We start from the raw sequence: 24,006 nt of genomic DNA, 5'->3' as shown, positions 1-24,006 counted from the left end.
TTATTTTTTTTTACAATTTTTTAAATTTACAGTTTATCTGTAAATCTTAGTTTCATGTGTATTGGGAATAGGCATTTCATAAACATAATTACAGAATGGTGCTAACTTGGCTACTTGTTCTCTTGCAAGACCAAAAGTTTTTATCCCCATTTATTCCACAAAATCAAAACTAATGTTCCTGAGTTTGATAGGTGTGCCTTGAAAGGTAATCATTTAATTGTTTTAAAGCTGAAGAGTAAAGTTACAGAATCACAGAATAGTAGGGGTTGGAAGGTACCTCAAAAGATCACTGGGTCCAACCCCCCTGCCAAAGCAGGTTCCCTAGAGCAGGTTACCCAGGTTAGGCGTCCAGACGGGCCTTAAATATCTCCAGAGAAGGAGACTTAACAACCTCCCTGGGCAGCCTGTTCCAGTGCTCCATCACCACAAGTCATTTGCAAGAAATGCAGAAAGACTGTACTATTTCTGTTTAAGTGTTCTAGCTCAGCTTTTTTTGTCTCTAAAATTAGAAATAATCTAGCATCTAAATACTGAAGTGAGTTCATGTTACTTTTGGATTTGTGGGGCTTTGTTGGCACCCCTGACATTCAAATGTGTTTTTATGCTGCTTTTACCAGTAGTTCACATTCTTTTAGCATCCTGGTGGTACCAGAGAAGGATGTTGAGGCTGAAGTGAATAATGGAGTGGCAAGGCTCTACATGTATAAGCTCCTGATACAGCAAAAACAAAATTAATATTCAAAGTCTCTTGCAGATAAAAAGGCTTCAATAACTGGTACTATTTTTTCAACTTCACTTTACACAGAAATTGCTCACGCTATAGATCATTCCAAGATCAGTTTCTTTCAACTGGAAATATTTGGTGAAGCCCCTTTGAGGGGAAAACATGCTTGTGTGCTTCCCACCTAACAAGGGGCATTACAAATGCCATCACATTGTATCTGCATTTTACTGCCACTGTTCTGCCACTGAGGAGGTGAATCCAGTGTCCACATGTGCTCCATATAGTTTTTATTCAACATTCTTTGATAGTTTAGAGATAGTTGCAAGATCTTCATTGCAGGGATATGTTGCTTTTACACTTGTGAAGAGCCAACTCCAGATTCAGCAGATGGCTGCCTTTCTTCCGATCTCTTTGCCACTCTTATGGTCCCTAGCAAGTGATCCCACCAGCTGGGTTTCCTGGCCATCTATTTCCAGACCAGTAGCCCCACAATCCCAGCTTCAGACCACAACTCAATGAGAGTTGTGTATGATAGCTAGAAGTTCAGTCTAGTGCACTGATCAAGTCTGTGGTTATTTTGAACCCTCAAGCCCCATTTTAGGTGTCGCAAAAGAACTTTTTTGGGTTAATCCCACTAGGAACCTAATCACCACACAACCATTCTCCCACTTCTTTCGCCTCATCAGGATGGGGGAGTGTAAAGAAAAGAAAAAAGCAAGAAATTTCATGGGTCAATATACAGTTTAATAAACAAAGGATAGAGGAATAAGGAAGAAAAAAGTAAGAAAAAAGTAAACTAGCGGTGCAAAGGTAGTTGCTCATCACCTCCCACAAACAGACTGATGCCCAGCTGATTTCCAAGCAATTGCTACCCTCTCCCAAGCTGCTCTCCCCTCCATTTTATTGCTGAGAGTGATGTTATATGGCATGAAGTATTCCTTTGGTCAGTTATGGGTTGTGTCTCCTCCCACCTTCTTGCCTACCAAATCGTACTTGATGGGGCAACAGAGTTGGAAAACGGAAAAGTCTTGAGGCTGTGCAAGCACATAGTCAAAACGTCAGTTAGTAATCAACACTGTTTTAGTCACAAATTCAAACACAGCATGTATAGGCTGCTGCGAAGAAAGTTAACTGCATTCCAGCCAGATCCAGTACACGTCAAGATCCTTAGAGAAATCTTTGATATAGCCAAAAGAGAGCTGAGCTCTCCACACTCTTTGTCCAGACACTCCACAAAAGATCCTGCTTTTCCAGCTGTATTGAAATAATTGAATGTTACTGGAACCAGGTTGTATGGCCTATAAGTAAGGCAACAGTCTGGAAGTCTATACATTTAAGTATAATTTCCAGTTTTCTCACAGGTATTTCATTTCCTCAGTGACTCAATTTCTTGTCTTGAAAAAAGATAATGCTTTCTAACTCTATCAAGATTATTGTAGGTTACTGTTTCTTACCAGTGGCAAAAACCCAATGCAGTCTTTGGAGACATAACTCCTTAAAAGTTAATTTGTTTGCTAGCCATATTTTTTCTGTACCCTAGTAAAAGTCTGTAAATGAACTTGTGATGTGGGACTGCACTGCTATCTGTTTTGCACATCACACAAGGTGTAGTAGAATACTCGCAGGTTTCTCTGAGATATGACCATGATCTTACTGATACTGTTGCACAGATTCACAAAATGGCAATCGGCTCCTATACCTATGCCCAGCTATATTATGTAGTATAGAATACGTACTGTACAGCCAGCATTGAAAGGAAATTGTTGTACAGTCTGCTTGGATTTTGCTGTCTGACCATATGTCCTTTTGATTTACAAAAGAAATAGAGGGAAAAAAAAAAAGCATTTTCCCAATTTAAATGGATATGCAGATGAGTTAAAAATTCCCCACTAACAACGCTCCAGATAAAGTTGGCATGTGAGTAATTCCTTCATCTCCAGAAATGATGATGCAATACTGGCACAAATGGTCAGTTTAATAAATTATTTCTTGATAGTCAAATGCTGCAAGGCCAGCAAAACAGGTAATTCAGGCCATCCTAGATTGGTAATTTTCTTGCAAAGAAGAAATGAGTTGTGGATCTGCAGGTCACTTGGTATGTATTATCTGCCAATCATGAAGAGCCTGAAGTCCTAGATAGATATGAAAAGAAACGAATTTACATGATACTGGTGAAAATATTAGTGATTCTGTCAGTATAGATAGAATGCCCATCCTTCTTTAGATAAATTTTATACGAATCATTGCTGAACTATAAATAGATTTTTGTTAAAAAAAGAACATTATGTTGAAATCATCATGATATCTAGTCTTGATGCTTTCCAAATATGGCATCTCAATTTCTTCATTCAAAATAAAATAATAATTTGGAACTTGGTTATTTAAAATGTATGTATAAAATAGCTAACCAATGTCTCTTCCCTCTGTTATTGAAAGGAAAGTATGTACCTGGATACACCGTTAGAATAGAATACAGTCGTTCAGTTGGAAGGGACCTTCAAAGAGCATCTACTCCAGCTGCCTTCAGGGCTAACCAGAACTTAAAGCATGTTATTGAGGGTATTATCCAAACATCTCTTGAGCACAGACAAGCATGGGGCATCAAATTCTCTAGGAAGCCTGTTCCAGTGTTTGACCACCCTCACGGTACAGAATTTATTTTTTTTCCTGATGCTCAGTCTGAATCTCCCCCATTGCAGCTTTGTGCTGTTCCCCTACATCCTGCCATTGGTTCCCAGGGAGAGGAGACCAGCACCTCCTCCTCTGCATTCCCTCCTCAGGAAGTTGTAGGGAGCAACGAGGTTGCCTCTCAGCCTCCTTTACTCCAAACCAGGCTACCCTAATGTCTTCAGCATTGACTCAGGGTATGACTTGTATCCTTTTTCATACTTTTCTCAGATACTTTGATATTGTTGATTCTATTTGTGAAATTACAGCATTTGATATAGCCAAATTTTTCATCCTATTTTGTAGGTTTTAAATTTTCTAATTCTGTCTGGAATCTTCATTATTCTTTGACCACTATGATTTTCTGTAGAATGCTTTTATCAGGTTAATTGTATATTTTGTGTATGCTATCGTGTTTAACCTTGCTTTTTTATTATGAGTTAGAAAAAGCACTGAAGCTATTTCTCTATTAGGAATTATTTTGTTGTTTTACTTGAAGCTTCTTTCTCTTAAACTAGTTTTCAATGATGTTTCAATATTCTCAATCTCTGTGAGTGGAAATAAAACTTCCAAGGGAGGTCTAATAAATTTTGTTGGTTAATTTTGGTATATGAATGTAAGAAATCAATAGAGAGAATGTGGTGGAAGGTTGCAGAAGCAGCTAATTGCTATACTGTTAGTAGAAAAGGGAAGATAGCCAATTAGTTCCAGTTATCCAAGTCCTGATTTACTCAAAGGCAGAAGGGAGTGTTTAATGACTTTTAATAAATATACTGCTCATCAGTACAGAATAGGCATAGTGAAATCAAAGATATTTTATTCAGTCATCCCAATCACTTCCATTTTTCTCTGAATATTATTCTTTCATTACTTCAAAACCAGTGATTGAAATACAGAAAAAGGAATCTGAAAGTTTACCTTTAAAAAGAAAAATCTTGATGTGATTGTCATAGGTACTTATAAAAAGAAAAAAAAAAAAAGGTTGTTTCCATTTTCTGAAGCAACCCATTAAGTCAATCAGATACTACAATGGAGGGGGAGGGAACAAAGTAAGCTAATCAGAGAAACTGACTTTATTAGAGCAGATGTCATGCCATCATTCTGACAAGAAACCAGCGTTTAAACTAAGCGCTGTTTCTATTAATTTGTTTTCCTCTGGGAATACAACTGATGACATGCCTTGATGAAAAATATGCTTAATTTACATTAAAATTATAAAAACTGTAAACAAATGCAAATCTTCCATCTTTTTTTTTTGGCAAGTGGTAAACATTGTCTCACGTATATCTGAAAGTATTCTTGTGCTGAAGTTAGCATTGTGAGTGTAAATGTAAATACATGAGTGTATGAGTGTAATGTAAATACAGCTGTGTTAATGATGTGGGTAGCTGTTGGTATGTGTGTTAGTCCAGGTACAGCAACAGTGATGGTATCAGGGTAGTGCAAGGCTGCCTGGATCTCTAGATAGAACAGAATTCCTGTATGCTGAAGTCCGTGGTATTACTGTTTATTGACTGGGAAGGTTTCTTCGCTTCATAAGACATTTCCCTAGTTCCCGCTTGTTGTTTGGGGAGGACTCTGAGGAGATGTCTAACAATATTTTCACTTCAGGAGCATGACAACTGCGGTGGTGCCAATGACCACTGATTTCCCAGGCTTTCTGAACAGAACTAGAAGTCTGAGGTGCCCTGAATGCTCCTAAAAACTAAGATTCACAAGAGAGACATGAACACCTAAGGCAGTAATTCAAAAGCATCCATGAGAAGAAATTCTGTTGATTCCACTGCTCTCTTTGTACCCTGGGTAAGACTAAGATTCCTGAAGAATCTGTCAATGTCATTGTTACTTAATTTCTGAAAGTTATTATGTCTATTTCCATCAAGAAATTCTCTACCATGTGTGCTCATCAATTACAAGTAATAGTATTAATGATGAATTACAGCCCTTCTCAGATAAGAGGAACAATTCAAATGTGCAATTCGTGGGCCTTTAGAGAAGTATAGATTGAACATTTATATTTGAATATGGTGCTATTTCTGATCATGAAAAGCTGTTTCTAAGTACGAGTGATAGCTTTTCCATTGTTAAATGCTGCAAAAGGGGAACTGGCAGAATGGAAAAATGGAAACTTTTCAGCAGAACAGAACTGATGGGAAAACAACAAAAAAGATTGGATTTCTGAATAATTGTTGATCAATTCTAGTTGTGACATTAATAGCCTATACAAAGATATGGAAAGATGACATACCAAAAGTTCCTTAGTGTTGTGTTTTGTTTTTTTTTGCTTTCAGTTTGTTTCACGTTGTTAGGGAAAGAAAATATTTCAAAAGGCTGTTTGTTAAATACTGTCTTTTTTTTGTCTTATTTTTTTTTTTTCCCCCCTTTATATGATGTTTTGGAGATATTTTGGACTACTTGAATGAGTTTGCTGAAATGATTGTGATATCTGATGGCCATTGAAAATTCGCTATAATTGAAGCAAATTTGGGAAATAATGGTAACTGCTAGGGACCTGTATTTAGAACTCTAAACATCAATTTAAAAAAAATAATCTTTGTCTTCAAAAGAAATGGGTTAAGGAATTGATAAAGTGACTTCTAAGATTTGGATGTCAATACTTTTATGTTTGACTGTTTAGTTGTATTGCTCCTGTCTGCTAATAAATTCTCAGAGGAAAAAACTTATGCAGTGGGCTGTATCACCCAACGGTTATCCTAACAATTATTGAGCCATTTGCACATTCTTTCTTTCTCCTGTTTATTTATTTAAATAACATGTGGGAGACTTAGGTGGCAGGAAGGAATTAAATGTATAATTCTTCCCCATATTCAGCATCATCTTTACTTTTCTGCTTCTTCAAAATGTTATCTTGGCCAGGAGGAAAAGAGTTTAAAGCCCCTTGACCTTTACATGCATCAGCACAGGCATTCCTACAGATTAGTTCATCAGAGATGTATTAAAATATGTATTATTAAAATATGTATTATTAAAATACCAAATGATTGTTGCTTACTTAGAACCATGCAGGCAGCACAGACACATAGCAACTGTCCTTCCATGTGTACATGGGTTAATCTTATTGTAAACCAGTATATCTCAGACTAAAGATTCTTGGTTATTTTCTTATATTCAGAAGCTGGAGCTTAGAAACAAAACTAAACTAAACAAAGATACTGTAAACAAACCAAACAAGAACCTGAAAAATAAATGACTGGTGATTTTATTTTTTTCCCATCACTTCTGATCTTAGTTCTTCAGAATGAAGTGTGGTACAATAATTTCCCCAGACTTTTGTGGTTAGTCTTTATTGTTCTGAACAGTGCCTGTTCTTAGGTTTAGAAGAACTTCTTAAAGCAAAGCTTAGTGCCAGAGTGACTCCAGTAGTTTTTAGGCAACATCATACAGGGGAATTACATAAGATAGGGAATTGAATTTAATGTTGCTATAGGTTATGGAAAATAATAGTTTTGTGATACTTATGCAAAGAACAATAATCAAAGTGGGGGAGGGGGTAGTATATGCTATGCAGTATATATGGTATATACACACACTATTATATTTATTATATATATACTATATTATATATATATATACACTTAGTGTATAGTATACTATACTATAGTATATACTATATCAGTATGTACTGATTTACTTATCCTGTATTTCAGACGGGACTATACATTTGGAACTCTGTCAACACTGTATATTAACTAAATATACTAAATCTAATTCAGGTTTTTGATCTTGCAATCCCTTTAGAAAGATTTGAGAACTTGCAATGTAATTGGAACTGCAGTGTTAGCCAAGGTCTGATAAGTAGTCATAACCTAATATTTCATAGCATTAATCATGAATATGCTTCATGTAGTTTACAATGTATTGTTTCATAAAAGGCAAAAATGTTCATCGGGTTATCTTAATGCAAGTCTGACATGATTAAAAAATTCTGAAATGGAATGTTAATCATTGCTTGTCAATGAAATGGCATACAAAGGGTATATAATAAGAAAGAGATGGTTACAATCTACTGTAGTTACATAAAGTGGTTCACATACTAAAAAAAACACTGCACTGTAAAATATAAAGCAGTGTCAACTATGACCTGATTCTAACACTCAAACTTAATGGTCTGGATGTCCTCCTGAAAACAATTTGAAGCCAGGTGCCAAGCATAAATAGATCTATTATGCTCTCAAATATTAGTTTGGAAAGAAATATTGGAAATACTTTCAGCAATGCCTTCTCCAAAAGTTTAAACCTTGATATGTAGAAAATACAGGGTTGTTTTGTTTGATTTTTCACAGATGCTGTTTTTTTTTTTTTTCCTGGATGACAACAAATTTGCTTCCTCAGATTGTGAAATAATATTTCACTGTATTAGTTAAGTGGTGTTTAAGTGGTGTTAATTAGTTAAGTGGTGTCTAATATTAGTTAAGGGGTTTAATACAGACCTCCTCAGGAGCTCACATTACCACTTCATAATAAATGGCTACAGAAGAAGCCAGAAGAGTAACTCTGACTGCATAGTATTTGTTTGTGTCGGAAAATTGTGCCTTTGATAAAACCAATTCTCACCACTTAAAACTATATATGAAAGGGAGTTCATGTATGGCTATAAGTCAGTCAAAGTTCCTTTTAAGAGTTGTTTCTGGAAAGCACAATGTCTCAGTGGTCCCAGTACATGAAATAAATATTTGAGGCATTTCTAGTGGTTGAAATTAGCTAGATGCTTCCCCAGTTCTTTCCCAGCCCCATCCACACACCCACACCTTCCTTTGAAAACTCATTACCAATGAAACGTAATTGGTAAGCTAATTTGTAAGGACTACCAGTGTACCCTTCTGTACTGGGCATTAGAGACTTGATTTTTACAATGACAGGCAGAACGAAAGTAGTATTTCCAGTAACTCAGCAAGAAATGTCTATGAATACACTATAAGCCAATGATACATTTTCTAGCTTGAAACTAGTGTGTAAATGTGGTCTTCCAAAAATTTTGGAAGTTGCTTGTCTTTCCTTTTTCTTTTCCCCGTGTATTTGCATGTTGGTCTCAGTGTGTGTGCAATTAAAAAAGAAACAACCAAACCAAAGCAAAATAAAATTAAAAGAAAACACCAAGAAACAGATGCTGACTGCCAATTAACTTATGATAGTCCTAAGGTTATTATTACCCCTTCTGTACTGCTGTAAAGATCTGTCAGTGGACTTGCATCAGTATTAGTGATGAAGTTGCGCCGGTGAATGTATTTAATATATAATGTTTAATACTTGGGGGTTGAAAAGAATGGCTGCCTGGAAGTACAAAGAGAAAAAGAAATGAACACACAACTGAGAGTCTTCCAGAATAGATTTATCTTTGTGTGGAAAGAGAAGGAAGGGAGAGCTCTATAGACCATCTAAATTGAGTTGACTTGTGATATGTGTGAAAATTATCAAGTTTGTCAGTTCAGAGCAATTATAGCTTGGCTCAGTGGCACAAAGAAGCATTGCTTTCTTTTGTATTTCAGTTTCCAGTTGTTACTTGTTTTGCTCTGAAAGTCCCAATTCAATGAAGAGCAAAATGCATCATCACTAAACTGTGGCAAAAGATCCGTAACAAGTACTTGGCAGCAATTATAACATATCAACACCATACTTTTCAATTCAGAAGCAGTGACAAAAGATGAATTTCCCTTACTACTTTTGTATCATCTTCTAACTTTGTAACATAGAATAAGGTGCTGTCAACCAGCTTTAAAGACTCTTTCATTTAAAGATTTAAGGAAGGCTTTCCTTTGACCTAAACCCATGTCAAAAGACCCATAAGAGGAGCTTTTTTCCCCCTCAATGTACATAATACTGGAGGGAACTGGTTATCAGCACAGTATGATGGTGCCACATATTTATTACCTGCACACTCCTCAGTAACCTTGTGTGTTACAGACTTTATCATCTAGAATAATCATGATGATAATCACAAGAAAACCTTTCCAAAGAAACTAGAAAGCTGTTTACACTCTCAAATTCACCAATTGTTTACCTTACCATTGCATTGTTAAGGCTCTTCGAGGATGATGAATAATGTATTGCTTTACAATGTGCTTCTATTTGACTTGATGTTGTAAGATTATTTTTCATGTATTGAAAATACAATTTTGTTGGTCACACAGCAGATTTCAGCACAATTTCAGAATGTATTTTAGCCTTTTGGCCTTCAAAAGGCCAGCAAGAGGTTTGAATATAATAGTCATTGCTATAAATAAATAAATAAATAATAATAATAATAAAATTCATGGCATTATCAGTATTTTTAAAACATGGAGTCAGTCTTGCTTTTGCTATGTGTCAGCTATTTTACTCTTAAAAGAGGTCTATACTTTTATGTTTTTAAATCATAGTTAAGTAATTTCAGGTGACCCAGGCTATTGCTTGCATTTTGCATACTAGTTGTTTGAATAGTAATAATAATTAATAATAATTCTAATTTGGATAATAATAATAACGTGTTTTGGAAACGGGTCTATGTCTGTGAGACTGCTGATACTTCCAGTTGTTCCACAGCAGCCTACAAAAGGTGAGACTGATCCTGAAGCACAGTGAGCTTCATACACAGTGAGTGTATAAATCCGGTAAGGACTATTCTTTTGAGGGCAAGATGGCAGACACCTTTTAGTGCTGGTTACCTTGTCCTTCCAGGTCTGCTTTCGTGCCTTCAAGGGCAGGAAGGCAATTCTTTTTATTGGGTACTTTGAGTCATTCTGCAGGGATTTTTAGTTGGGAGACTAATCTAATTGTAATATTGTCATCCAAAAAAAGACTCTAAATAGATAACAGTTTGTTTATATTTCTATATTTTTTTTGTTCCCAGCTTTTACTGAAGCAGTTATACTGGGAAGAAATCCAAGCTTCACATGCTTCAGAAAAAAGAGTGAAAGCTTTAAGGTGCTAAAGTTATAGAGGGTGGACATCTTAATTTTTTATTATTATTATTATTTTTTTTTTCCCAAGGATTCTAATGTTTTACATGGAAGTCGGGAGTCCTTGAGTACTTTTTGGCAATGTCATAAGCTGAAGTAACACTTTTTCAGTGTGTATCTGTTTTTTTTTTGGTAGATAACAACTACACATCTCAAAAATGCTAATCAGGAAATTCATAAAAGGATGGATTCTTGGCTACAATTTTAGCCTACTGGTGAGGCTCAGTTTAGACCAATCAATTTAGGGAAGTTTAGTCTCAGCTGTAAGAACTAAATTCAGGAGCTAAATCCCTGTTTTGAGAAGGCCCTTTAATAAGAAACTTTGAGGGCAACAGTCTCACTGAATGCCTTGATAAAGAACAGTTAATGTTTAATATTTCTTAGTCAACTGATACAAACAAATGGGAGAAGAGAAAAGGAAAGGAATTGATCGTGAGGTTTCTCATTGCTTAGTGTACAACCAGGATGTAATATGTAGGGATCTTTTAATTCATTTATTTATTTTTAGAATAAACTCCTGCAGGCATTAAAATCCTATTGAAGAATAGCTTCTTTCAATAATGTTAAGTGTATTTCATGCATGTTCACAAGCCATCAAGATGATAAATGCATTGTAAAGGAAGTGAGCTCATTACTAGCAGTTTCTGTCAGCTTCAAGTCTGACTTTAGCAAAAGCATCATGGATTTTGGAAAATGTATTCTGAAAATATATTAAAAACAAAAGAATAATGACTTAGGAATAAGAATGAGTTTATCTTGGTATATCAAAAATTTAAAACATTTTAAAATGCCAGATTTAATCTTATATAGAGATTCTTCCTCAATGTCAACAAGCCTTGATCCTAAATCCTCTGTTACAATTTCTCTCAACTTCAGCTAAACAAATAATGTTTTGAACGATTTTAAAAGTTAAGTTCACTACCTGGGAAAGTAGGAAATGATTTCTCTATCATTTCTTAAATTAATAGAATGGTTTGGGTTTCAAGGGATGGTTTTCAGAAAAGGAACGTAACTGATGAATCAAAAGAAGGCGTGGAAAGGAGAAAAAAGTATTGGGATACAAAGTGTTACTTTAGGTCTCGTGGGAAAAAAAAAAAAAAAAAAAAGTACTATACTTTAAGTAAAGCATAAAGACTTAGGCAGACCAAAGCCAAGAACATGTCATAGCTTGAGTTTCAGTTGTTTATCTGCTGTAACTGCACCTTGCTAAATCTTAGCATGTTGATTCAGTTCCTTGAGATCACACAGCATGTCTTGAGGATAATTCTCATACATCTGAATTCCGGGGAAGTAGTTTGTTTATTAAACTAGGTAATTACATGTATACTCAGTGTCAGCCTCATAAACTAATGATTATCTGAGAACAATGGCACTGAATTTGATAATGTTGTAGGTTCACGTGGACTTGAATATGAGATAAAACATACATACTACATGAGGAAGTTACTGTCATGGCCCTGAGTTTGCCAACTCCCTTTGCTTATAAGTCCTCTTCTTAGCTTTACAGAAGGAGGAAGGATGGCCTTGTTACTGAGTCACTGCGTTGGGAATGAGCTGGCTTAGTTCTTGTTCCTGAGTCTGCCTTTCATTGTGAGTGTTTGTTATCTCCGTAAGAATGGCTATAGGCTTTCTTCTGGTGGGGATTTTACATGCTGAATTTATGGATTCTTTCTCGGTGGGATGCACACCATGGGGTAGTGTTTCTGTTGCACACTGTGGACTCATGCATAGTTAAATTCCTTTTGCCAGGCTGTTCCATCTCATTTATGCAACAGCCACAAACCCAGCTCTGAGAGCTAGTTTAGGTTGATTTATGAAAAGAAAAAAGAAAATAAAATATTAAAAAATTCCTACTAACAGAGTTGCTCCATGGTACGCCCTGTTACTTTCCTGTGATGGAATACATTACACAGCACGTGCTTATAATATGTCTTAGAATTAAGAAACAAAAGGGTAAGAGAAAAGTCTTGTGTTATTTACAGCTGCTCAAGGCCTTTAATTTTTGTATTTCTGGGCCTCCTAAAACTGTATCTGTGTTACTGCAATTTTGCATTAACTTTAAGGAGCTGCTCAGTTCTTTTATGGTAGAAACAGTTTAGTTTGAGCTTTTCCAAGAGATCAGCTTGGACGCTTGCATTAGTTATAGAAAACTTGCTAGCACTAGAGACTATTAGAATGCTTTTTTTGAGACAGTTTTGTGTGAATTAATTTATTTCAACACTGAAACAAACACCTTACCGCTATTAATAGTGTTTCTTCAGGTTACATAGTAATTCCTTTTTACTCTAGCAGGTCATTCAGTTGCTAACCCAAATTTGTGAAGCCTTTTTTTGTGGTTGAGCTGTGTTTCTCACATGCTTGCTCATTCAATGTTTACAAGGTTTGGCTCTGATTAATGGTCTACAACCAGTCTGTTCTAACGTTAAATGAGAAAAGCATTCCAGTGGCTGTGGCATTTGGTGATAAGTAGACTAAATAGAAGATGTTCTGTGCATCCCTTGGCTACAGGGTTGTGATTAGATCCAGCTCAGCCTGCAGAATGCTGCTGAGGATATTGCTGCCCTGCTGTAGTGATAGAGTAACTCATATCAAGACAGCATGTGTTGCTGCTTATCTTACATTGTACACAGCAGCTTTCTAAATGCACTGGACATATGAAATTGTGTGCTTTTTTTTTTTCCCCTTCATTTTCTTAAATCTAGACTTCCTGAAGTGGGAAATGGGGTAGAATGAGTCTTTGTGCTTGCCAAGCCATTGTAGTACTTGAAGCAAGTGTTAAAAGTGATAGATATTTCTAAGATATTTTTATTTATTTTTGTGAAGTATTTTTTTCAAACCTTCAGACAACTTACTTTTCAGAGTTCAAATACAGTCACCCTTTTGCTGAAACACAACAATGCCACAGATAACCTCATGATGTGTTTTGAAGCAATCTCTTCCTCCCCGCAGACTGTATTTGTGCTCTGCAAAGCATATGTTGGAACTTCACAGGCTATATTTTTAGTGTTTCAAAAGGACTAAAAAGGCAAGAGATATACTACCCTAAGGAAACATAGGCTATAAGATTTAGGAATTAATTACTGGCTGAGAAAGTACACATGTTTAAGATAAAGCACACTGTCTGGATGTAAGTAGCAAAAATAAAATGAGTAATGTAAAAGTTACGAACACAGATGGCTTTTTTTTTTTTTTTCCAGTTGTTGGCTGTAAAACACACCTTTTCTGCTATGATGCAACTGCTAGCAGCAAGGGCCAGGCTGAAATTTGTAGCCATATCCAGTAAAGTGCTAGAGAGAAGCAACAAAGTGGTATCCAGTAAAGATACCTTCCAGCTTCCAGGAAGACCGCACAGAGAACTGCCATGCCCCTAGCATATACAGAATACTGTTAATCCATTCCTTCCACTTCATGGCTTCTTAAAATCTCATGCCATTTTTGTAATTGAATTCTGACCCAGAAGTTACAATCTTAGATTAACATGAAGAGATGATTGAGGCCTAGTCTATGAAAATCTGGAAGTTATGTCCACTGCAGTTAAAAATCTTTTTTTATTATTATTTTTTATTTTTTTATTTAGATATATATTTCTTTTAACAGAAATGCTTCTTAAACATAGTAATATTGTGCATGTAAAATAATTTCATTTCAGAGGTTCCCACTTGTCCACCTAATCTCCTCTTCTTTCCAGGAAATATTCTTACTTTGTCTAGCTCTTACCAAGTATGGAATTTCATTTTGTTAATGAATGGGGGAATGCATCAGCACCATGAGTATATATCACATTTCTCTGTTAGCAAGAGGTTCCTTTCATTGTTATCTCATGCTAGCCATAAGCAAAAATACTCTAAAGATCCAACTATGCTACTGTATGAATGTACACTTTCAAAATTTTAGGGAGCATCTCTCTCCTCTCTGTGTTTTTGGCTTTGTTTATTTTTTCCCAGTTGTAGGTGTGAGCAGGCAGTCAATATCAAAATTTAGAGCTATCTCTTTTTCTTCCAACCTATGCTATTTGTATAAGGACAGTCCTGAAGAGGAAGCAATTTAGTTTGTATTTCTCATGCCAACCATCATGTTACTGTAGCAGCAATTCTGAAAGCACAAGGCCTTATGTTTACTCACAGTAACATTTCTATACTGCTTACTGAGGACAATGTGATCCTTGAAAAGAAATCTTGTATATGCTACTGGCATCTGAAGGATAATAAAATAGTAGGAAATTGAATGCTTTCTACCAGAAAACTGGAGTGAATTTTGGATTGTTTGCTTTCTGTAGTGGTTTGATCTTGAAACAGTAATAAATAAATTTTGTTATATATTTATAAATGAGTGATTTATTCTTGCTTAAAAAATGCATTGTTCGGGATTTAGTTGCCAGGGTTTTTATTTTTCCCAATTGCATAAGTAAGATTTGATTACAGCTGTGTCAGTAATGCTAAGGAACAGCCTTTTATATTGCTTCAGAATTTGACAGTTATATAATAAATTATTTAAAGTATTGTAAATCTTAGTGCAATGGTTTTCCAAGTTGTTACCAGATAGAGTAGCAAAAAAATAAAACAGAAAACAGACATTTTTGATCACATTTTCATTGATATAAAATCAATTAAATTGCTTTCCTATAAATCAGACTCATAAAGTAATACAACTAGTGGGACACTGAGAAGTTTGGGAAAAATAGAAGACATGATAAATGTATTTCAGTTTCTACAAGTTTGGTTGATTCTGAGGAGAAAAAAAAATAGGGGAAAAAAAAAAAAAAACCTACACAGAATTCCAGCAAGTCATCCCCTTCTTTTACATCTTACAGAATTCACAGACATTTAAGATTGGAATCAACCTCACTAGATGGCCAAAGTTGTATTGATCATCTCTCTGAGGCACAGCATCATTCTTTTCTTCACCATTTATGGCTTCCACTGTTCACTGGCCTGCCTATCCCATTGTTTCACTGCTTTTATGGTTAGAAAAATTTCCTTATTTTCTAAATGAAAAGCCGTAACATGTATATACTTTTTTTTTTTTTTTTTTTTTTGTACTTGGATAGTCCCATTTGATGTGCAGACTTCAGTTTCACATGAGCCAAGTGCAATTTTCATGTTCTTACTCTTTGCTCTAGTCGGCAAAGAATTTCCTTTGCATTTCTTGACCTAAAATTTCCGTGCTTTTTACTGGAAATGAACATTAACATGTAAAACCATAAAAGACATTTGTTCATAGCAAGCAGAACCATCCTTAGCGTGAAAGATGAAAGTCATTTGACCAAATAGCTTCCCCCTTCTTTTTCATGAACTAGTATGTACTAGACATGACTCTTGAACCATGTGTGTATAGTTCACCCATATGTCTTTCAAAGGTTTCAAAACATAAAATTTGCAGATGGGATGAGAACGCCACCATGGGTATATACTGTAGGAGAAACGGAGACATTTACTGTCAAAAAAAATTAAAAAAATCCTATTTTGTGCATTTATGAAATCACCTCTGTTCAAGATAATTTAACCATTATTTTAGCAGATGTGCTGCATGCCTTGCCCCTATTTGCGAGGATGAATGATATAGAGAAGCCTTTGAAATAAAGACCATTTCTTAGTCTTCAAATGGGAATTCACTTCAACCCCCCCCCAAAAAAACAAACAAACAAAAAAACAACAAAACAAAAAACAAAAACAAAAAAAAAACAAACAACAAAACAGAATATGGTGGCAGTCTGAATTCAGAACGGACAATTTGTTATACTTATCAATTTAAATAGTATGAAATCCATCTCCACAGCAGAAAATAGAAAACTTGAAAAACAGCAAATGGAAAACTTGTATACAGCTGTGCTATTGAAGTGCATACTTAAACAGAATTTTGACTCATTTATTTTTCTATGCAGAGGCCTTTTCAATGTTAAATTAAACAACAACAACATTAAAAAACATTAGAGAAATACAGGGGTGATGTAAAAAACAGTACAAATTACTTTAAACAGTTTTTGCCCTCTGACTTCCATTGGCCACTTACACTGTGACTCATGTATCAGGGAACATAAAAGGCTCTTGAGGAAAAGTTAACGTGGCAGGAAGGTGAAAGATGATGCCTACCACATTTTTTTTTTTTTTTCCACCTAATGGTGTTTATTTCTCCTTTTACTTCTTCTACTTTTATTTTTTGAAGCTGCTGCGTGAATGCATTCATTTTGAATGTGTTTTTGTGTCTGCTATTGCTAAGAAATGTAATCACTAACCTCCCCCTCGCCCCGGGACTTCAATTTTGTATTGAAACATTGATTTACTATAAGATACGAGCTTTTCTCTCCATGGGAATATTCAGAAGAGAGAATGGGCTCTGAGATTACATGTGAGGTGCACAGACAATGTTGTAATAGATTCTGGATGGAATATTTCAGGGTATTAGACAAAATGTGTAATATATTTTAGAAAATAGCAAATTTATCTGTTATTACAGGATACACTGTAAGCAAGCTTACTTATTTTTAAGTTCATGTATTAAAATAAATTTATTTAGTCAAGCATTTAGCACATGGAGAATTCCCATTCCTAATTACAAATGTTATATTTGGACATGCTTAATGCTTAAATATTTTTGTGAATTATAGCCTTGACTTGGTGTGACTGTGAAGCTTTGCCTGAGTGAACTTCCAGCAGTGGGTATAAACAGTAAAAAAATCAGATTTTTACATAGTTCTTCCCCCAAGAAACCAAGTGGGTTGTGTTCTTTATCCACTTGGTTTGCTGTGTTAAAAAATAAAAATAGTACAATAGGTTCTGGTTTCTATGTTTTGTTGTTTGTAATTTTATCAAGCAGCATCCCCTATCCACTGCATGTGGAAGCTCTGCAGAACTCTTCTGTTGTGTGCTCAAAGTGATTTACAGCTGATATATTTTGCCAACAATACCACTGTTCTGTTTATAATTATCATGCCTGGCAACTGTACAGATGTGGCTGATCCAGAGACATTATTCTGCTATTATACATCTGTACTGAGTATACAGAATGTTTCTGAGTTTCTTGTCTCACCCTAATCTTCTCTTCATGCCACCTGCTGTTCAAGAAGGGTTGTTCTGCTGCTGCATCTGTATTTAATATAAGCAGAAGATGCCTTAACTGAGGTTTCCTTAAACTCTTAGTTATCAAAAGCTATCAAGCATTAAACTTAAATTAATTAGGGCTAGGTATAGGGTGTATTATTTTCCTTGAGGATATTAACATCCTTAAGTGAAACTAAAAAGAACAAAACAAAACAAAACAAAAACCTTACATGGCATCTAATATTTGACCGAGTCTATAGTCTTGATGTCTATAGTATCTTAACATTTGTTTGTTTGTTTTTTAATATCATTGGGTAAGCATTTTCAGGGGTGTATTAAAACTTTTACAATAATGTAATGATAACTGATGTAGAGATGTCAACTCCAAAACTAACATGATATTTTAAAAAAATCTGGCATACTTTCAAAATGTTGTCTACAGGGAATACTGAGCTAAAAATCAAGGTGTAAGAACCCTGTAATCAATAAGATTAGACAGCACTGTATAAATTAAGCAGTACTATTAGGGTTTTTCTTGTGCCCCAAAAGGGAGCATTCTGGGGGGAGTTTGGGGCCCAGGCTGAGCACTCACATCATTCTAGTTCATTGATTCTGCTACTTCCCCCATCTTGAAAAATCAGAATCTGAGTAAGTGAACAAAAAGTTCTGTTTTTTTTTTTTTTTTTTTTTTTTTTTTTTTTTGGGGGGGGGGGGGGATTATTTACACTGCAAGTGTAAAAACCAGCCTCAGACAGGGTCAGTGTTGGGTTGCTTTGATCCATCACATCTGTGTCAGCCCCCTTTTAAGCCCACAAAGGCCAAAAAAGTCTCTGTTTGGGTTTTCTTGCTCTCACTATTGCCTACATAGTACATTATAGTCCTGATACCCTTACAGAATTGCTACTTTGCCTCCAGGCAGAACAAACAGTGTAGCAGGGCTCATCTCGATCTGTCAAAGGGTTTGAAGTACACTTCGGTAGCCAGCAACGGGACAGCCTCTCCATGCTCTTTTCACCAGAGTGCTACTCTTTGTGCGTTGTGAATTTTCTCTGTTTGCTCTGGCATTTTACATAGACTTTTGGATAGTCCAGCTCCAAACCACTGAAGGCAACTGCTTTCAGTAATCTAGGAAGGCAAGTTGATAACAGAAGAGAGTTTTAATATGCTTACCACAATTTTTAATGCTGAAGAGACTCATATGTGGCAATTTACTGAGCCCTTCGGGTTTCCAAAAGTTCTCCAAAAATTGTACTTATTTCTTTTATTATTATTATTCAACTTCTAAGCTATTTCTTTCTCTTCTTCCCAGGCCACTCATAAGAAATGGCCTTTTTTAACCTGAACTCTTCTAGAGAAATTAATGAGATGCTTTCCAGCTGGAGCTGGTGGGTGTCAGGAGCAGCTGCAGGGTGAAAGAGCAAGCAAACAAGAAAGCTTAGAGAAATACCCATTAGATTCTTAAAAGCCCACAAGCTTCTGTTAATGGTCTAGGGTGTGTGTTTTAATGTAGTGTTAGGACATAGTTATGCTTCACAACTTCTAATGCATGTTATGACCCAACTTTTGCACATGTACCAACTGGTATACGTGCAAAAGCAATCTATATATTGCAGTGGGCCAAATAATTATGCAGCACGGCATGAGAGAACACCACCTGTTCCTGAGTTGCTCCAGATCAAAACCAATATCTATCCTTTTGATTTATGTGATTTTTGTATATAGTGATAGTACTTCATATTCAGTGAGGAAGACTTCTCTTTAAAATTACTTGTCTTCAGTTTTAGTAGTAGGAGATAATGAAGAAATGGGAGTACCAGGAAAAACACTCTTGAACAGTGAAATAGAATCCTTTAAGAAAATCAAAGAGAAGTGAAGAAACCACCTGTCTTGATGCAGAGTGAATAGCAAGAATATACAAGGAATTATATCTTTAAAAACATCTGTTAGCAATAGTGTGTCTTATATAAGTTATTTATTCTAGAATTTCTATTATACTAGTGATTAGATGGATAAGTCTTTTACTGAAAGCAAATTCAAACAGTTACCTTTGGTCTACTTAGAGTACGTTATTCTAAGCTTATTGTTATTGTATTATGGAAATGATTTGATATGATTGTACCATGGAATTTTAAGTAGCATTGTGAATCCTCAGCTTGTTTCAATATTGTAGTTGCACATCACATTTAGTATGAAACTGTGAAGATTCACATCTTAGTTTCAGGTTTTATATTCTGTTAGTTTTAAGGTGTGATAATGTGCATCTCAGGGATGTTTGAAAATAAAAATGACAAAATGAAATAGTGTAAACAAAGAGCATTTCAGAACGCAAACTAACTTTTTTTTCCTTTGTAAGTAACAATAAATATTTTCATTAAGAATTAAAGTGAAGTTGTAATTATATGCACAAAATTTGGGATAGAAAGTGAATACTTTATCTGCAAAAATTTTCTGAAATTGTGTGACTACACTATCTTTAATTATACATTCTGTGTTTTAAACTTTTGCATGTGTACCATATGAAATACTTAGACTATAGACAGAGGTTTGTAGGCTTTGAGGATACTACTGAATATTTTTCAGCTTTCTGATGCTTTTCTCTTCATCCCCTCCTGCAGCTGCTCCTGATTAGCTGAGGATCAGGTGGCCTTGGTCACTAATCAAATCCAGCTGGGAAGTTGATTAATTTCCTTAAAAGAGCTCAGGTGAAAAGAGGTATTTTCTTATGAGTGGGCCTGGTGGGAGAGGAGCAGAGAGGTTATAAGCTGATCAATTAGATGTAGAGGAAAGTGTATCTTCTTGAGAACATGAGTAGGCATGAGAGACTTATGAACTTTGAAGGGCTCATCCTTTGTAAGAATCAGGAGGGTAATAATAGTTGCAAAGAAGTGAAGACTTTTGTGTTTTGATTTTTCTTTGAAGTGTTTTTTGTTTGTTCTCTGCTCTGTGACTGGTGGAGTTGCCTGAGGTAGGTACTAAGCAAGCCAAGTGACTGATGATGAGAACTAACTTGGGAATGAAAAGCTGGAATGGAAAATCTGTGTTTTGCCAGGGAACAAGCAGCTGATTTCTTTAGGGAACTGAAGTGAGCAGTTTCTGAAACCAAATCAGTAATGCTGAGATATTAGAAGCACTGAGTACGTCCGGCTTGTCCCTTAGAGCGCAAGGGTGTTCACAGAGCCCAGAGCAAAACATTTGGTTTCATTTCCATTTGTTCTGGAAAATTGGATGGCCTGAACTTGAATGCTGAAGTTGTTTTAGGAAATGGTGAGCACAGGGAAGTGCTCAGCCTGCTAAAATGCTGCGTGTATGTATATAGATACTCAGTTTCCTCCTATTAGTCAAAAGGAGTATTGTTGAAACTCATCCTTTTGTTCATGATTTTGCTGTGAATCTCACTTCTGATTCAAAAAGGTCATACTTAGTTTAATTTAAAATTTGAATTTTTATGTACAAAATGAATTTAAGCTGATTGTGGCCATGGGAGGAAAACAATCTGAGCGAATTGAGACTTCTGAGGCTTTTTCTTCTATCTGCTTCATATGTTTATATCGGAAGTAACTGGAGTATTTTTTTTATCAATGAGATGTTTCACTGTGGAATTCTTAACCCAGGTAGAAGGCAAGCACCAGACATTTTGTTTTTCTCCTTTATGCTTAAATAGAGTTAATCTAAAATAACAGTATAGTAGCACTGTACTGTTCATAGCAGAAACTACTGACAATTTTAATAGATGAACCCTTCATCCTGCAATCTGAGGTGCTTGTCATAATTGGGATGTGTGTCCAAGTACAAAGGGAGCTAGAGCAAAGAGCTGGTATTCCTTGAAATTGTGTTTGAAGTATTGCTAAAGGTAAATTCAATCTCACTGTTCTGCCTATGCTTAAGAGTCCAACTACATAACTTCAATATCACTAGTAAACCTTGATATGTTTTGTGAAAGTTTTGTTTTTCTTATAGAACTATGGCTAAGGAATTTAGAAAATGATAGGTGTTTGTGACTTTTAATGTGGGGTATTATTACTATTTTTTTAGTTAAAATAAATGCTTTATTATATTGGGGTGAGGGGAAGAAGAAGAAGAAAAGGCCAGTGTAACAATGAAAAACTGAAGTTGTAATGAAGAATCTGAAATTGTTTAAAAGCTATTTTCCTTTAATTGTAAGATTAAGTTCTATTTATGTGCCAAATCATATCCAAGGAAATAGGACCAATGAAAATGACTTCCTTGTTCCAAAAAAGAAGATGGAATTAAATTTTGTTATGACATTTGTCTGGGTGTATGGAGTTTGCCACCCACTATGTGCCAATCCCTCACATTGGAGAAGGAGCAAACCCTGCACTAGAAAACTTTTCAGAGCAGCTTTATGCCCCTTCTGCAGCACCTTTTCTGTAGCCTTTGCTAAGCTATCCTAGAAACATCTCAGCAGAGGTTATTTTTTCTTTTGTATTTATCAATACAAGGTGTTAAAAGAAGTTAGAGATACTCCACTCAGTATGTTAACTGAAGTTCAGACTGTTATTTTTGTCTTTGTAGTCCATTCTGTGCTATCAGTTTGAGGCAAATAATTGTTTCCTTCCTTTTTAGGGAAAGGTGAACATGGAAAACCATACCCTCTCACAGAGGAAGACCACGATGATTCTGCTTATAGGGAAAATGGCTTCAACATATTTGTTAGCAACAATATAGCACTGGAGCGATCCCTGCCAGACATCCGACATCCTAAGTATGTAAATTGTTTCATCGACTATTTGGTTTTAAAGTTTTTCTTTTTGTATATCTCTAAATAACCTGTTTTCCTGGAATGTGAAACATGAATACTCAGCCAATGACGTGAGACAGCTTCATTAAATAGGAAACAGCAAGTTGGTCGCTGTTCTTAAATCATATTTTCTGTCTTTTAAACTGGCCTCTCATCTTATTAGTAACATGCTGAGACTGTACAAAGACTCTTTTAGTTGCAAAACGATTTTGATGGCGTTTCTGGGTGGGGATTTCTTAGGTAGATATAAATAACATGAAGTAAACTTTATCCAGGTTCTCGCTTGTTGAAGATGTTGAGGCTGGTGGCTGACTGACAAGTCATAAGTGCATTGGTTAAATTTTTGGACTCCAAAATGTTTGTTTTTTTCTGTAACTAAACCAAAAGAATCTAATTGTGTTACAGTTTATCAGCTATAACAGAGATGATACTAATGCTAGTGTCAGACTATGTAAACATAACGAGTGATGGTGAAAATGCACATGCAGAATTAGGGATAGTTGAATGATAGTGTGAAAATAGTTCCTTAATAGCAGTGGTATCCTAGAGAGAAACAAGAAAAAGAGTATTTTGTAAATACCCACTGAATTAAGAATGATCATGCAGTTCTCATTAAATGTATACTTCCTTTCATGTTCTGTAACTTCAGATCTCTTATGCAGAGCATAAACCTTTCTGTACCTAACTGGAAATGGTACGTATGCCTTTCTAAGGCTCCAAGCTCTAGTGCCCTAGAATCCTTCTGAGCTCTGAAGCGATGATTTAGCTTCTTTCTGTGTGATGTTCTTTACTCTTCTGAGTGTTGCAAACCTCATTGCTTTATTACACTGTATTTACAGTAAAATTCAAGTCCTGCTATAGCTGTGTTGAAAGTTCTTTTAAGTTCATTTATTTGCATGTGAACAGTGACAAATCTCATGCTAGGAAGATTTTCATTTACATTCAAATCCTTGTTTTCACCACTGCTTTCATGTGATTAGTATATGGGGGTGCAGGGGGAGGGAATCTCTATGGAGAAAGGTATTAGTGAGGGACAAAATCTTCATGACAAGCTTGATATTTTCTGTGGGATACAATTCTCTTTATTATGATTACATAGTTTAAGGCAACTACCTATTTCTTAACCCATATAAGATTGCCAGGTGAATTAGTTTGAAATAATCTGGGGAATGGAACAGAACTTGAGAGCTTGATGGAGCGGGGACAGGTGGGAGACAGGATAGATCACAATATATTGTGGCAGCTTCTTGTTTCATCAGATGTGAGTACTATTCATTCTTTGAAGAGGATGGTTCATGTTTGCATAGTAAGATTTTAAAAAAATAACTCAGAGTGGAGGAATACACCACAAAACTATTTAAAAAAAAAAGTCATTAGAGGTGTCTTCTATTTAATTGCCACATTGCATTGTTTTAAGAAAACAGTTTATTTTTATAACTTACTATTGTTTTGCATAGAATTAAGTGAAAATAAATAATGGTTTTCACTAAGCCATATATTTTTATGTGCTTCATTTGCCTTCTAGTTTGCCCGAGTTATATACAGTTTCCCTGATGTGATTTATAAAAATTCTTCCAAGAAGTTGAGTTCTACCATACAGCTGTAGAGCATCAGAATTGTCTTAAATTACATTGTTGGCATAATAAATATGCTCATCAATTGTCCTTCTCTATTAGTAATACCACAGAAAGCAATTACTAAATACAAAAGAGAACTGACATGTCTATCCTCCCTTTGTGTTTTTGCAAGTTGCTCTTCTGGCAATTTGTTTCTCACCCACTACTGTCTGCACAGTCAATGACATTTCCCTGCGTGTCCCCAGAAGCAATGTGTACAATGTGGTGTCAGAAATGACATATAAGG

General features: G+C 35.5%; 1 protein-coding gene across 4 annotated transcripts in view; it reads left to right on the top strand.

Annotated features, from left to right (window-relative positions):
- Window positions 1-24,006, top strand: part of GALNTL6 (polypeptide N-acetylgalactosaminyltransferase like 6) — a 487,437-nt gene that overhangs the window by 169,866 nt on the left and 293,565 nt on the right. For all 4 annotated transcript variants that reach the window (XR_011809020.1, XR_011809018.1, XR_011809019.1 and 1 more), the window contains exon 3: window positions 21,969-22,107. Coding sequence is in view for 1 of the 4 variants with exons in the window: in XM_027456411.3 (XP_027312212.1) it covers window positions 21,969-22,107 (139 nt within the window). In the remaining 3 variants the exon portion in view is untranslated. The remainder of the gene's footprint in view (window positions 1-21,968; window positions 22,108-24,006) is intronic.

Source organism: Anas platyrhynchos, chromosome 4, assembly GCF_047663525.1.
Source record: "Anas platyrhynchos isolate ZD024472 breed Pekin duck chromosome 4, IASCAAS_PekinDuck_T2T, whole genome shotgun sequence".
In the NCBI taxonomy this organism is placed as follows: Eukaryota; Metazoa; Chordata; class Aves; order Anseriformes; family Anatidae; genus Anas; species Anas platyrhynchos.
The sequence above is the reverse complement of the archived record's forward strand: the minus strand, read 5'-3'. Positions and strand labels throughout refer to the sequence as shown.